This window comes from Citrus clementina, unplaced genomic scaffold (assembly GCF_000493195.1).
Source record: "Citrus clementina cultivar Clemenules unplaced genomic scaffold, Citrus_clementina_v1.0 scaffold_3, whole genome shotgun sequence".
Taxonomy (NCBI): domain Eukaryota; kingdom Viridiplantae; phylum Streptophyta; class Magnoliopsida; order Sapindales; family Rutaceae; genus Citrus; species Citrus x clementina.
Window position 1 is genome coordinate 10,576,646 of NW_006262339.1, and position 15,821 is coordinate 10,592,466.

The 15,821-nt window shown below is 30.7% G+C and overlaps 1 protein-coding gene across 4 annotated transcripts; it reads right to left on the reverse strand.

Annotated features, from left to right (window-relative positions):
* Nucleotides 1-3,234: 3,234 nt before the first annotated feature.
* LOC18046175 lies at nucleotides 3,235-6,320 on the reverse strand. Of its 4 annotated transcripts, none has more exons than XM_024188678.1 (4): nucleotides 5,887-6,320; nucleotides 5,279-5,443; nucleotides 4,432-4,492; nucleotides 3,235-3,690 (listed from the first exon to the last, which is right to left on the reverse strand). In XM_024188678.1, exons 1-3 carry the CDS (start codon nucleotides 6,200-6,202, stop codon nucleotides 4,467-4,469), a joined length of 507 nt encoding a protein of 168 aa, XP_024044446.1. In that variant the 5' UTR covers nucleotides 6,203-6,320; the 3' UTR covers nucleotides 3,235-3,690; nucleotides 4,432-4,466. The 4 variants fall into 4 exon arrangements, with proteins under 4 accessions (XP_024044446.1, XP_006441030.2, XP_024044448.1 ...); XM_006440967.2 differs by having other exon boundaries at nucleotides 3,238-3,690; nucleotides 5,890-6,316; XM_024188680.1 differs by lacking the exon at nucleotides 3,235-3,690 and adding an exon at nucleotides 3,705-4,302.
* Between the last annotated feature and the right edge of the window lie 9,501 nt (nucleotides 6,321-15,821).

The following is a 15,821-nucleotide window of genomic DNA, read 5'->3' on the forward strand; positions in this document are numbered from 1 at the left end:
ATTGACAGTATAAGGAGTAATGAGATTTATAAAAGGAGTTCCTAAAATGACAGTATGGTGTATGTCATTTGTAAGAAGAAAGGAAGTTCTGAATTCAAAACCATTATTATGTACTGAGGCATCAACCTTTGATTTAATATTTAGTTTTGAATTATTGGCGGTTGACAGTCTTTCCTTTGTCTTCTCATGAAATTTTTTAGGAACAATATCTTTTTTAATACAGTTTAAGTCGGCACCAATGTCAAAAAGGGCAATGGTGTCAATTTCAAAATCTTTAGAAAAAATTAAAGTGATTTTAATTAAGTATTTTCTTGTGGTGATTTGTTTTAAAACAAACAGAAAATCATTGGGTACAGATTCAATGTTTTCAAGGTTTTGTTCATTATCACCATCGGATTCAACTTCTTTATCAGAATTATCTTCTAATTGTTTTTGTAAGAGAAGTTGAATGGTTTCAGAATTATTTTTTTGTTTTTCTTTTAATTCTTTAATCTCAAGTTTGATTTCTTTGATTTCTTTCTGAAGATCTTGGATATTGGGGATTGTTTTCTTTGTTTTCTTTTTACCCAAAATTTCAGTGAGATCATAAGAATTCTTTTTAACAATTGGAACTTCAGAAGTTTCTGCTTTATTAGAATCCAGGGTTTTTAAAAGTTTATCAAGGTATTCCTTTTGAAGATTTGGATCAGAAATATGTTTAACAAGCTCAAGAAAAATCTCTTGGTCTTTGGTTAAAACATTGATTTTCTTTAAATAGAAATCTGAATTACTGGTGTCGGAATTACTAGAAGAAACAGATTCAGAGTCATTTAACTCATCAACCTGTAGAGGTTCACTATCTCCCGTCATGGAAGACTCAGAGTCAGAAGACTCTACAAGTAAAGGGGCTACTTTAGAAAGAATTTCTTCATCAAGGCCAAGCTCATAGAGCTTTCTGTTCATCCTGCAAAAGTTTGCAGTGTGGCTTTTCCTTCCACATTTATAACACGTGGCTTCTTTGTAATTAAAAGGGGTCTTTTGCTTGGGTTTAAAGTCCTTCTTTTTAGAGAAGTTGGGCTTCATATAAGGCCTCGAAGGTTTCTTATAAGAAAGTTCTCTAAAATCTCGGAAGGGCTTTTTATGGCTTCTTGACTTGTAATGTTTCTTGTAAGGTTTTGAAGAATACTTACCATTACAATATTTGGAAGTGGAAGTTTTAAAGGGGTCATAATTGAATTGTTTACAGAAACTGCCTAATTATTGCTTAGATTTTCTAAGCTCCCATTTAAGTCGTTTCTGTAATTTCAAATCTTGATAAATCTTTAAACCTTCCTTATTAACGAAACTGACAAGTTCACCATAGGTGAGTTCATCATAAGGGATGCGATTATCGTACAAGACTTTAATGGAGTTTCTAACCTTTTTCCCTAAAAGGGTAGGTAAACCTGCAATGAATTTTTCCTTCCAAGTTATATGATTTGCATCATCCCTAAGGAAAAGTCTGGTGAAGAAAGTGGTTTTATAGTTTTGGAATTCACTAAGTTTTCTACACCTAAGATTGTGTAGAAACTCAGCGTTTTTATCCCTAAGGTGCAAAGGGTCACCTATGAAATGAAGGGATATAGTCAAAATCAGAGTAGCAACTGCATCCTGAATTGAACTATTAAACTCATCAAGAATGGGGGCTCCATTCTCATCGACTTGAATAGAATTTAGGACATCTAATTGTTGCTGTTGAGTGATAAGATGATCCCACCAACCTTTAAGTTGACCCGTAAAACCAGCAACGAGAATTTCTGCTATGGCACGATCAGAAGTTCCCGCCTGAGTTTTATAGGCATTGGCTGCCATGGTCATTTGTTGCAACAATCCTAAGATGTTATACTCAGACATACCATCAATATTTCACTCATAAACAGAAGATGCATTAAATCGTGATTGATTTAAAGCACTTGGTCTATTATCTATAGCTAGATCTGGTGGAGTCTTGACAATAGGTAGGGTTAATTCCCAATGGATTTTATTGGCCTTAGGGACAAATGGTTCTTCTTTAAAGGCTTCTAGATCAGAAGAGGCTATAGACATTTGGTCATGTTCTAGTACACCAATCTTACTAGATTGTGCACTATTATGGGCTATTTGGACCTTACTAGAAGAAGAAGAAGAAGCTTCTATTCTATCTAATTGGTCTCTAATGACTTTAGCAAGAGGAAGTATATGTGATATATATATATATATATGTATATATACATAGGACAATGATCTAATCCGGGAGTCCACTAGGGGCCGTTGGATTTCAATCCAGTGGCCGCTGGTGGCTTCTTTTTTCTTTTTTTTGCGAGCTGCACATGGTGGACTAGGCTTTGTTCTAGAAACTATTCCAATTCGGGACTCCCGAATTGGAATATATATATGGCTTAGTGTTCTTCCAACCCCTTATAGTTTTTTATTTTATTTTATTTTTTATGGGTCAATGTCTCTTAATAGTTCCTAATTATTATCTATAAATCTTATAAATAAAGAATTTATCATTAGTTTTTAGTTCGTTAATTAGATTTTTCTCATTTAATCAACCAAAACATCGAAAACATCTTGAATTAGCAATATTTCTTCATGTATTTTTTTTAAATTCAAGTAATTAACAATTCACTTACATATAGCTGAATATATGAATGCGTAATCTTTTATTAGAAAAATATTTCAGATCAGCCCGGAATCAAATTAGTTCCCAGCTACACTACTGCTCAAATCATACAACATGCATCTTGTCTTAATATTCTATTTATGAAGGTCGCGTTACAATAATTGACAATATCGTACTCTAGAAGTCCATGAAAATTTTGATCTTCGTATGCTACTACATGAAGAACAAGAAGAGATGCGATCAATACACCCCCAATCCCCCAGAACAACATGAATTAAAAAAAATTAAAAATTTATCAAATTTAATAAACAAGAATTAAAAATCCAAATTCCTTCATTTCCACACCCCCTCAACCCAAAAAAAAAACTTTTTTTGAATCTCCTTTTGAATATTGCATAGTGTTGATTAAAAAAGATTTAAAAACGAAGAAAACAAAAAACAAAATCTGCCGGTGGCTGGCAAGAATTCTGGTACGGCCAAAGAAGGGTCAATGCCTTTAGCCCTACAATAGGAAGTTAAATTTGGCATTGCTGTCACGATAAAATTTCATGATATTGACTTCGCATCGCATATTTCAATTTCAGAAAGAAATAAAAGTTCAAATTAAAAGAAAAATCAGCCAAATATTATGAAAAAGGCAATTTGTGTGTCTCATCCTTATCAAAGTCGACCAGACTTTAATTTTCACCTTTTATTGTATCCTATAGCAGTTACAGATGATTTAGAATGTACTTCAGGTTGGAAGAGAGAAATCAGCTGCTTTTAATGTTGCAGAAGAGAACAAAAACAACAAAAGAGAGTAACAGGGTTGACAAATGAGGTTCCTCATCATTGAGATTTAATGTCACAGGGCTCTAAAAAATTTCAGCAATGAAACGTGTTAACTCATGCTACTACCTGTACAAATGCCAACTCAAGAAGAAGCAGGGGATACAAATGGAAGAAAAACAAGTATTTTGGGATGGTTAACCTGTTTCTGCTCATCTGCCAAACATTTCACCAAAAAACCATTTGAAAAAACTGTAACTTTGCTGACAAAGCAAACTTTCCTCTGTCTGGACCAATACCTGAATTTCAAAGCAAAAGAGAGTTAACAAGAAAGAACAATGTCCTACACAGATGAATAAATAAATTTTTTTGCTAATGTTTTTTTGTTAAGAAGAATGCCCTCCCTTCAATAATCTTTTAGCAAAATGGATTGATCTGCCTATGGGTATCATCCATCAATGATGTTCTAATGTGATACAAAAATCAAGATTTTAATAGATATAAATTAATATTGGGTATTATATCTGAAGTCAATTTTGTTTAACAAAGTTTATAAATACTGAGAGAGATTGAAAATGCAGTTAAATACAAGAAGAAAACGCTAGAATTCTAAAACATCATCTCTATAAACAATATGGAATTGGGAAAAAGAACAAAACAATTTCTCCATAACTATTTGAAATTCAGAGAGCACAATTTCAAATGGGATAAATTTCCATTCATGGTTTTTTCCGTATCTGTCTCCTTCAATCTTTCTGAATGGTATAGCATTCCATTATAACACATGCTGTTATCTATTCCAAAGGCATTTGGAAGATTATGACAGACTGAATTTTTCCAATTCTCGTAAGATTTGAAAGATTCGTTCTCTAATTCTGGTCCTTCTACTTGTTTGTCAACTCATTGAAAGTCTGTTTCTTCAAGAGAACTTATATATATTTGTCAGTGATAGCGACCAAACAACAAACTTCGAATTCAAGGATGCTAAAAAATATCACAAACTAAAGAAAGGAGAAGAAGAACAAAAGAAATGAAAATACCTTGAATACAAAACCAATGTTCAGTTCGTCAACTGTTAACAACTTTCTGTGGCTGTCTTTTCTGCAAAAGGCACCCAAATCGATCAGATATACCAGTGGGATGCCCAATAAAACAGAGGGACAATTTTTATTTGTTATTTTATTTTTTTCAAAAAAAAGGGTATTTCAAAGTCCAAAATCATGAAGCATTTCTGTAAATGCCGCTTCTTTAATCCAAAATAATTATTCAACCTATGCATAAAAAAGACCTGCATCATTAGTCCTTGCTTATAACAATTCGGTATGCAAAACTTAGGATTCTAAATTCCTCAGTAGAATGAGCTATTGATACAAGCATGAGCAAACAGGAGCTGGGATTGTTCAGTTTGAAGATCTAGAGTTCATTTGCAATCAGAGTACTTGTTAAGGGTACTTCTATACAAAGGGCCAACACTGTATTTATGATTTTCTAGGATAAAAGATATTTTAATGTCAAGTCTAAGTTGATACATTAAGCTCCTGACTTATTTTTTTCAATCTAAGGTTAATTATTTTACTAGATTAATTATTGTTAATCTTTGGATAAGAATGACTCGAGTCTATATATATCTTCCCTAGTCTGAAAATTACAAGAGTAAGTATTGAAACTTGTTTATGTAGCTATATAGTCGTTTTCATGTGCTCTATCTTTCTTACTCTTTTCCCCTCACATATATAATCTACTTAAACAGGAAAAATGAAAATCACTCCAGTTGGTATTACCAATAGCTGCACATATTAAATTTATTGATAACAGTGAGATTCGATGAATTCAAATATAAAACGTTGTAAGAGAGAATTAAATTATCAATCCTCTGCAGAATACTACCATGCAGCAAACCCACTGACAGCAATCGATCAATGATATCAACACGCTGTTGTATGGATTTCAAAAGTGAATTCAATGATGAAACCCTCTTTCTAACCCCCAAAATCTTTGCCGCATATTGCATAATAAAGGGCAATGGTGCATCTTCCAGTAGTTGATCAAGCTCTGTCAACAACACACACAACAAACATAAAAAATAAATTACATAATAGTAATGGTAATGGCAGTAATAATAACAATAATAATAAGGTAAAAAGGACAGGCACCACTCATGCTTTGATGAAATGGTCAAGGGTCTCCATGACTACTTCTGAAGGATCTCCATGACCATTTCACCAAAAACACCATTGCATGTACAATCTGTAAAAAAATTGAAATGATAAATAATAATAATAATAATTCATGTTAAAAAGAATAAGTCCAAATAAAATACAGTTGGTAGCTAAAGTCAGAAGCCATGAAAGAGGTCTACGTCACACTTTCTCAAATCAATAAGACTCCATGACAATTTCACCAAACCACAGGGTGCTGCTGCTATCATTTTTCATAATACTAATAATAATAATTCATGCTTAAAATGATAGTAAGAGAGCGAAGGTTAATAAAACGACCTCCTGTAAGACGATCGATGGCGGAAACGAGCTGGTCCTGGGATTGAAGAGTGTCTTGAGCTTTTGAATCAAAATCCTTGATAACGGCTGTCAACATTGACGATAAAGCTATGGCCAAGGCGTCACTGCTTATATTATCAGACTCGGATTCTTGAGGATTTTCAGGGGTCTCGTTACTGGAAGAAGGATTCGTGCTTACTCGACCTGAAACAGTGGTTCCTTCGCCGGAATTGCAGTTGTTTTGCGACGCTTCGTCCATCTTTTTCTGAAATTGCGATTCTGCTGGATGATGATGAAGAAGATTGTTAATCATTTAATGGGCTATAAATTGGGCCGTTGAACCCAAAACCACATTTAATGCTTGGGCCGCTTCTGATAAACTCTACTCAGTTTAGCCAACAACTATCTTCTGGCATCCCTCAAAATTTCTGGAAAAAACCTTTTTTGTAATTGAAATTACTTAAATAATCTACTACTACTACTATTATTATTATTCATCACAATAATTGGGACTTATAAACATAGATACCAAACATTATAAAGCCCTCTGGTCTAGATACCATATAAGTCTTTAGAGGGCTAGCGAACCTTATTCACAAACTTATCTTGCAGGGAAAAGCTCAGGACCAAAAAACACATCACCTCCATCAATGTTAAAAAACATTTGTACACGTGAGCATGTCAAATGCCCACATATGTCGCAACATATACTTCAAAAAAAAATGTCGTAATATTCACACAAAACTTAGTACTAAAGCTAAGTATAAAAAGGGCCTATCTGCTAGATTTGCTAAAACTTCTTAAAAATTGTAAAAATTGTGCTGCACTTAAAGATGTATGCTTCTAAGCTTTTCCTACTAATCCTATAATTATTTGAATTTGGATTCCAGTAATTGGGATTCCTATCTGCTAGATTTACTAAAATTTCTTAAAAATTGTAAAAATTGTGCTGCCCTTAAAGACGTATGCTTCAAAGTTTCTCCTACTAGTCCCATAAATATTTGAATTTGAATTCTAGTAATTGGGATTCCTTTATGCATTACTCTATATTTATTTTTAAGATAATCTAATACTTTTACTAACTCTTATCTACTAAGTTACGAACAATTGAATGTAAATAATGCTAGAGATAGACTATTGTAATACTTCTACTAATAACTTCTTCTGTATTAATTATTTTGGATTGGTGTTTTCTATACCATTTCCTATATTATATCCTTGATTAAATGCTACTTCTATTCTCCTGTTAGCAATAATTCTAAGTTAAATATTAAAATCTATATTCCCTATTACTGCTAGTCTTCCTAAATTATCTACCTTCTAAATATAATCACTAAATGCTTCAATAGAACAATGTTGTAAAGTAAAACAAGTGTAATTATCTAATGGCGTGCAAGTTAAATTTCTAATTAAAAAATCTAATAAACAATTGTTCTTCTCCTTTTGATACTTTGAGATTCTTTTATAAACTTCTATCAAATTGATTGGGTAATAAAGTGTTTTATTTCAAATACTAACTAAAATCAGTATCCTTTTTTTTTTTGGATTTCTAAAAATTGTTTTCCAAATGTTTAGAGTAAAAAATCAAACTTTTTGATTAAAACTCAAATTTTGAAAAAAAGACCTTCGTAAGGGCATAGAAATCCCAATATAAAGCCTCCATTCTTTCGTAAAATGCCTATCTTTTGGTTAAACGGTACTTAGGAGTAAAATTGGGCACTCAGATGTCCTTCTTCAAGACTTTGAGTTTTTCTAGAAACCTAAGTTTTACTCTAGAGTTTGATTTTATTTTAGATAAAAAATATTTGTTACGAGCAAATAAAAAAATAGTTGATTTATAATGAAAGATCTGCAACTTGTTCATTTACAAACATATAGAAGTCTACAAGAGATCGAGTTCTCTATTAGAGAAGAACCAAATAACTTGGGTATAATACATTATGCTGAATAAAATAACTCTTTTGAAATGACTTCTAAATACAAAGGAAACTAAACAAATCTTAAAAACTTTAACAGACTGAAGTTTGCAATAAGATGATTCTTATATTTATCTTTCGTGATCTGGTCGATCTTATGAATCTTCTTGTGTAAGACAAAAGAAGAGTCTTCTTATTTATAGAGCTCTTCTTAGTTGCTTATTCTTATCTTTTATTGCTTTCTTATCTTCTGCTTTCAACGTGTGTGGATTAAAACACTTCTTTAATTTTCACGTGACTAAAGAGAGTATCGGCAGAATAATCACCGCAGCTTTTCCTCTTTTTAAAGTTGTGCTTTAAAAAAGGTAGGGAGTAAAGGGTAATTGGTAATTAATTAGCAAGTAAACCAATGCTTAGTCGTGGTTCTAGCATGTTATCAAGGTTGTAAGCCCCAACATCACCTAGATTGTCGTAAAATTCTCTACCATCATCATTTCTTTCTTCACCTGATTTCTCTTCAACGAGAGATTTGCAGGTCATGATATCTTCCTCATACTGTTCATGGTAGAAATCTAGACAAAGAAGGGACTTCGAGTATATTCTAACGAGAATTATTTTTTTATTAAAGTCTTTAGCAATCAACTTAAGATGATCAGTGACTTCTCTAATCCCAAATTACCTTGCTATTATTTTGTTTTCTCAATGTCTATTCTACTTGGTTAAGGTGTTAGTGGTGCAGATCCAAGGTATGGTTGAACTTCTAAGTTATTAAGTTCTCTAATGGTGTTAGATCGCTTGAAAAAAATAGAATGTTGATCTTAAAACTCATAGTATACATTTCCTTGAATCTCTATTCTGGTGCATTTGATTGGATATAAGACATCACAAACTATTTTCCTAATGCCATTAAGAGAAACATGGTTGATGCTAACTTTCAATCAAATGCATTTGTTTAGTCTCGATCTTAAATAATAACTTGATTAGGAAAACCAAAACCTAATAATAACTGTGGAGTTAATATTAGCAATTTATCTCTAAATTTTAATTCTATTGGTTTATATAATCTCAGATCAATGCTGACTCTTGTAATACTAAAGGTGAGTCTCCCATTTGATAAGAAATCTGGAAGTTTGTGTGCAAACTCTAGGGTTCACAACTGTGTTTGGCATAGTCTTGAAGAAATCTTTGAATGAACTCCATTTTATCATTTTGCATTTTGGCAAAATGTTCTTTAATGATAGTCGGCCATGGTAGGGAAGCATTGAAAGTTCAATATGTATAAAAAAAAAAAAGGTTCTATTTTCTTTGATTTTTAGCTCACATGGGTTCAATGTTTTGAACTCAACATCTATTTTAACTAGTGGGCTTCAAGTTTTCTATCTTTATCAATCAGTAGAGTTGATAAAATCTTGAGCTTATCCTTTAGAGAATCTCTTTCTCGGTACAAATCTCAGCACCTATCATTTAAAAAAAAAATTAAAATTTTTATCCTTATTTCACAATAATTGCAAAAAGATAAAGTGTTAGTGGAAGATGAAGTAACTCCACTGCCTTGTGCATTTTGAATGCATGGTAATGTATGATGTGATAAAAATAGTAAATTGCTAACTGTATTTCTTGCTAAAGGACTTACGAAAAAGTTCAGGCCAATTCACTATTTTACAGTACCTAGGGCTGATTTGAAATCATAAATTCCTTAATAATCAAGCTTGTAAAAATTTGTAATTTCTCTTAAAACTTTAGGCCAAGTGTATACATGGTATAAATCCTTTAAAAACTACATAAAAGCAAAAAAAAAAAAATCTAAAGGTTTGCTTTGAATTTTTTGAAAATAAAATGTTAATGCATTTAAGATGGCTAAAATCTTTCTACTATCACCCTTTGTATTCTAGATGTTGACTAGAAGACAATGTTTCATTCATCTAACTATCAGGTAGAGGATCGAAAGATAAATTAGTACTTTTTGGGTATGTTGGTAGACTAATCTGACCAAAGGTCATTTTCCTATTGTCTATCTACAAAATCATAAAGTATATTAGAATAAATTTATTTACTTAAGTAATCAATTAATCTATTATCTACTTTTTTTATGTGTTCGAATTTTGCTTTATAACCATTTCCTACTATAGCATTTACAAACAATCTTTTACTGCTTAACTTCTTCTCATTACTTTTATTATTACATGTAATTATTGCTTCACAATTTGTCTTTACTGTAAAAGGTTGATTGAGAAATAATCTAAATCTATTTATAACATTAACGACTCCTAAAATTTTATAGTCTAAGTTGGTTAAACTATTTTTAGTTTCTTTGTAGAGACCTAATGAATTTTTACAATTGTTTTCAGTGTTCTTACTGTCGTATTTACTTTGTTTATAAAGTGATGAGAACCATCAAGGGACCATTAAAACTTCAAGTGATCCTTTGCACATTCATGGAGGCCCAATTACAAGAGCAAGAGCCAAAAAGATGCAAGCTGCTTTAAATGGATTAATTGAGAAAATATGGATTGAAAATGCAATTCAAGATGCAAGACATCATGAATTGGGCTTGAAGAGAAGACAAGGCATTGTGGGCATTATTCAAGTCATTGGGCAGCCAAATACACAAGTTGTATCAAATGCAGAAAGGTCAAATTCGGAATAAAAACTGTATTGATTGAGCCAGAATTAAAATGCAAGCTATATACCGTTGGAAAGATAATTAAGTTAGCTTTCCAATAAATTTTACAGAGCTGGATTTGGAGTTCTCTAGAAGGAGTTATGACCAATTCTTTACAGCTTGTTCAGACTTGGGATTTTCAACGAATCCTTTATTTTTCAACTTATTTGTTTGTTTTGTTTCAAGCTTGTCAATGTGTAAGGTAAGTCTACCATCAATGATGGTGGGCTAACATTAAGTTTTTCAATGATAGCATTAATTATAGTAGGCTAGCATTAAGTTTGTCAAAGATAGCATTGATCATGGTGGGTTGGTGAAGACTTTTGAAACATCTTTTGACAAACTTACTTGGAGGGTTGTTCCAATGTTTCCATTTGTATTTTTAGGATCTTGGGTTCCTTTTAGCCTATTTAAATTCAGCAACCTTGGTATGTAAGGAGATGAATGTTATTTCGAATTTGAAAGATTATTCTTTCTTTGGTTCTTTTGAGAACTAGTGAACTTATCAAGAATTTATATTCTTGTGGTGTTCCAAATTTAGACTTATCACTCACCTTCTCATCTTTTTCTTGAGTGTGGCGTCAATACCCTTCTCTATACCTTTGGTTCATGTTTTCTTAAGCATTGGGTCAAGGTTTTTGTTTGCCATAAATCTGTTTAGAACTTTCTTGGGAAGTTGAAACTACAAATTAAGTGTAGGATTGAAAGTTTCATTGTGGGATTCGTATCATAAAGTAATACTACTCCCCATCTATTATCACTAGCATATGTTTCTATAACCTTATTCTCACTTTGTAATAGTAAAGCTAATTCTGGTAATTCTTTTCATTAGTTTTATAATTTTTATTTTTCTAACTCATTCTCTATCAGATGAATTAAAGAACTTTTAATCTCCTAGTTTATTCTTATGTACAAATGTCATACAAGCTTACTAAGATCTTTTATATACATTCTAGCATAATTTAATATTTCTATAAAGGCTTGTAACTTTTTAGTATCTTCTATTTTGTTTGAAAAATCTAATATATTTTTGCTTATATGTTCCTATAACTTTATCATTCCTTTTTTGATTTTTATTCCTAGAAATTCTATGTATTCTTTACGTAGTTCTATTTTTTTTCTTGCTAATTATAGGTCCATTATTGAAGAACTCATTAAAAACTGTAAGTAGGTGATTATAATAATCTTCTAAATTTTGACTAAAAACTAATTGTCATCTACATACAATAAAATAAATTTGCTTTATTTTCTAAATATTTGATCCATCTTATGTTGAAAGATAGAAAGGACATTTTTTACTCCAAATAACATAACAATCCATTCTAAACGTCCTTCATAGCAGATGAAGACAGTCCATGGAATAGAATCATCATCCTTTTTTTTTTTGAGACTGATTAATCATCAGATTACTGCATTACACAGATATTTACAACAACTACTTATTGTAGCAGAGGTATTACACTGATATTTACAATCAGATATACATGATTGGGACTTACATTATTACAATGAATTCTATGAAGTACATGCCCAATACAAATAACCCCTCACAGGAGAGGATGTCCATACTGCACTTGCATTTCGCAAGGGAGAAGGATATAAAGAACATTTAGCCCCCACAATGCTTTTGTGGGGGCTAGAACCGCTGCCCTCACAATGCTTGTGAGGGCAGCAGCCCACCACTTCGGCCTTGGCCGAAGTGGCGAATCATCATCCATTTTAATTTGCCAAAAGTCAAACTTACAATAAAACTTGCTAAACACATTGGCATTTTAGATGCAATTTGTTTGGATGCAATTTATTAACTAATCTTTATTAAGAATTTCATACTAATCTTTATAATTTTTAACATTTCAACGCTTATAGTTTATGACCACTCGTGCTTTTCCACTTTAAATTTCTACATGATTTCTAATCATAAATGTTGTACTTCTATGTCTACTATTACCATGCCTAATTACTCCTAACTTTAACAATTCTGTTATTTGAACACTAAATTCTTCCATGTCTTATGGATTATAGTCTCCTTTAGCTATTTTAATAATAAAATATACATCTTTTACATCTAAATGGGTTTTAATTTGTTCTTATCCCAATATTTAATTGGGTTTTCTCCTAGAACTTGTGTAGTTTCTTCTAATCTAATTATTTCTTCTAAGTCCTGCTCTTTATATTTTTAAAATTTAGGTCTATTAGTTTGTTTATCTATATTTTTTAATACAAAATTAAGATTACAAAAATCTTCTAAATTTAAATCACAAAAATTTACTTATTTATTGATTTATGGTCCTTCTAGATCCTCTAAGAAGCTATTTATATCTTCTCTATTAATTGGATTTTCTATTTCTAAATCTTGTGGAAACTTGAAATAACTACTACTAGTTCCATCACACTCTGCATGCAACTCTAATTGCATATCTTGACTTTGTAGACGATGAAAAAGACAAAATCAATTGGGGTGACATGTTCTTTTGAAAAATGTAACATAATTACTATTGATTAACATATTGCCTTTACTACTACATATAAAATTTAATCCTAAAATAAATTTAAATTTGTTATTTATTGGACTAATTTGTACTTGTGGTAAGGGATAATATTCATTAAAATCATTTTGTATTCTGTAGAAACTGATTTGTGCATCTCTAACACTTTTATCGTACTTTAATATAGTTTTATTCATTTGTTCAACAAATATAAGTTGTGACAATGTTTGCAAACAATCTGTTGGGATTAAATTGATATCTATATGAGACTTACTACTCCTTGAAAATGGCTAATAATTCTATGTATTACCATTTCTATATCTAATTTTACTAATAATACTAAGGAAGGTTGTCTGAGGTATAAAAGATAAGAATCGATTAAGAGGCTGTATCATCAAACGTCTTAGAATGTTGATCTAGACATTCATCCAAATATTTGTCGTTTGCCTTAATAATTTGTTTATTCTTTTGCCTATTTGGTTTTGTTCTAATTCAAAAAATTTCTATCTAAATTCAAACTCTTGTCTTTTTAACTGAAATTTTAATCTTTCAATTTCTAAATTTTGGGTTTCTATAGTTTGCATAGATTCATGTACTTCTACTGGCTATTTTTACTGCTCTTAGTTAAAAAAATTTACAAACTCTATTGCACAATTCTTACACTTATATCTAAGTTCTATACTGGAAAAAAGTTTACATATATTAAATCTATTACATCTAATAGTATTAGATCCTAGTCTATTTATGAATTCATGTTGACATTCTATTTTTTCGTTTAATTGTTTTGGGTCTAGTTCTTCTAGATCTATATTCACGAAACTTTCAATTGTATTGGTAGGTTCTACAGAAAAGAATATAAACTCAAATCTTCTAATTTAAAAGTTTCATAATCATTAATTATACTATAGGCATCGTTATCATCACTACTTATACTTACTAAATCATCTTCGAAGTTATGAATGAGATTGACACGTTTTTTGAAACGTTCATTTCTTTTATTGGGACTAGTTTTTGCGAGATGTTTCGGATCTCCACAAATAAAACAAGTATATTTCTTCTTGCTAGGCTTATCCTTTTTTTTTCTTATATGTTTGACTTTTTGCTAAAACTTTTTCTCTTATTACTATATTTATAAGGCTTAAAATATTCTTTGTACTTTTTCTTTCTGTATTTCTGGTCTTTATATTGTTGTGGAGTATAAATAACCTTTTTTTAGAAATTATAAGACTAATTTTTGAGCGTCTTCTAAATACTATCTTGTACACACTTTTCTTTAATTATACTATAAGTAAATACGATTCTTGGTCTTATTCTTAAACCTATTTTAAAGTTCTTAAGTTTCCAATGAATTTCAATTTCTCTTCCTCAAGTTCCTAATAACTTTCTAAAATGTTTATCTCCTAAATTTTTTATCAAATGACTTACCAATTTTATTGGCAATTGATGCATAATCACTATTAAATTCTCTACGATATTTCCAACTTGAAAATTGAAGTTGGCCAGGATCCACCAAGGCTACATCTTGTATAGAGGTGTTAAATTTATAAGGGTTATTTCTTAACACTTAGAAGTATTATACCAATTTCCTACTGTTTCTCCTATTATTGTTTCCAAAAATTCTCACATATCATCACTATAAGTTCGGTTTTGCCAAGCTCTGGTTGCATCTATTTCCTATCTATCTATGGCTTCTGCCATAGTTGTGGATCCCATGGTGCTAGATTTAATGTGCTACTAGATTGACTTGTTGTTGGCAATATCCTAATCTCATTCAGGTTTTCATTTACCATAGGTTTTATAATCCCTATTATTTCCACTGTAATTTTCATAAGTTATAGTACATCTTCCTCATAAATTATATATTGTATCCCTTAGAGCTGATTGGTTAAAACTTATTCTACCATGATTGGGTGGATTGGTAATACTGCTACTAGCTTATTCCATAACATCATCCATTTTGATGGATTCTTGTGTTTTAAAGATCATACTAGCTTCTAATTTACCTCTTATTATATTATCTATATATTGAGTATTATATGCTGTATCTAAAACTTTTACCACCTGGTCATAACTAATTTCTAACATTAGTTCATCATATCAATAATCAAGAATTTTATTCATTTTTTTCATGTGAACTCTTCTTCTATAGCTATTAAAGTATTTCAATTTTTTTTCTTCTAAATCATCATCCTAACTGCTAGTTATGCCAGCTTGGTAATTACAATTCCCAAATCTCAAATCTATGGAACCATCATTACCGTGGTAAATTACACTATCTTCTGGTATTAAAATTGGCTTTTCTATAAAATTATATAACTTCCAATTTCATAATGCATTAGTTTCTGCTGAGAAACTTTTTGTTTGAATAACTTTAATTTCTTGCGTTCCTATAATGTTTGTTATCTTATTATTATCTAACTTATATTTAGTTCTGCTATTTTTATTAAGTCTTCATATAAATCCAATGCAAATTAAATAAATTATCTTCATTCCTTTTCATATGATAGCCTCTAGTTTTTATCCATCTTTGTAAAAAGTATTAGCTTTTCTTAAATAATTTTAGGTAAAATATACTATTTCTCTTTTATTGTTTAGATCTAATTCTGTGCTTGCTAAAAGTCCTTATTTTATATTTGTAAACTGATTATCATAAAGACAAACCAAAGTTTTTGCACCTAAATTTTCTCTATGTAACCCTTTTACTTGTATTATAACTAATCTTAAATGAGATTGTTTAAGATCTTTATTACTAATATGATTATAGGAATGCTTATCTACTAAATCTAATTTAATCATTTGATCTTCATGAGTACATGACACATATCTTTCACTATAATATTGATATATTAAAGATTTGTTAAATAAATT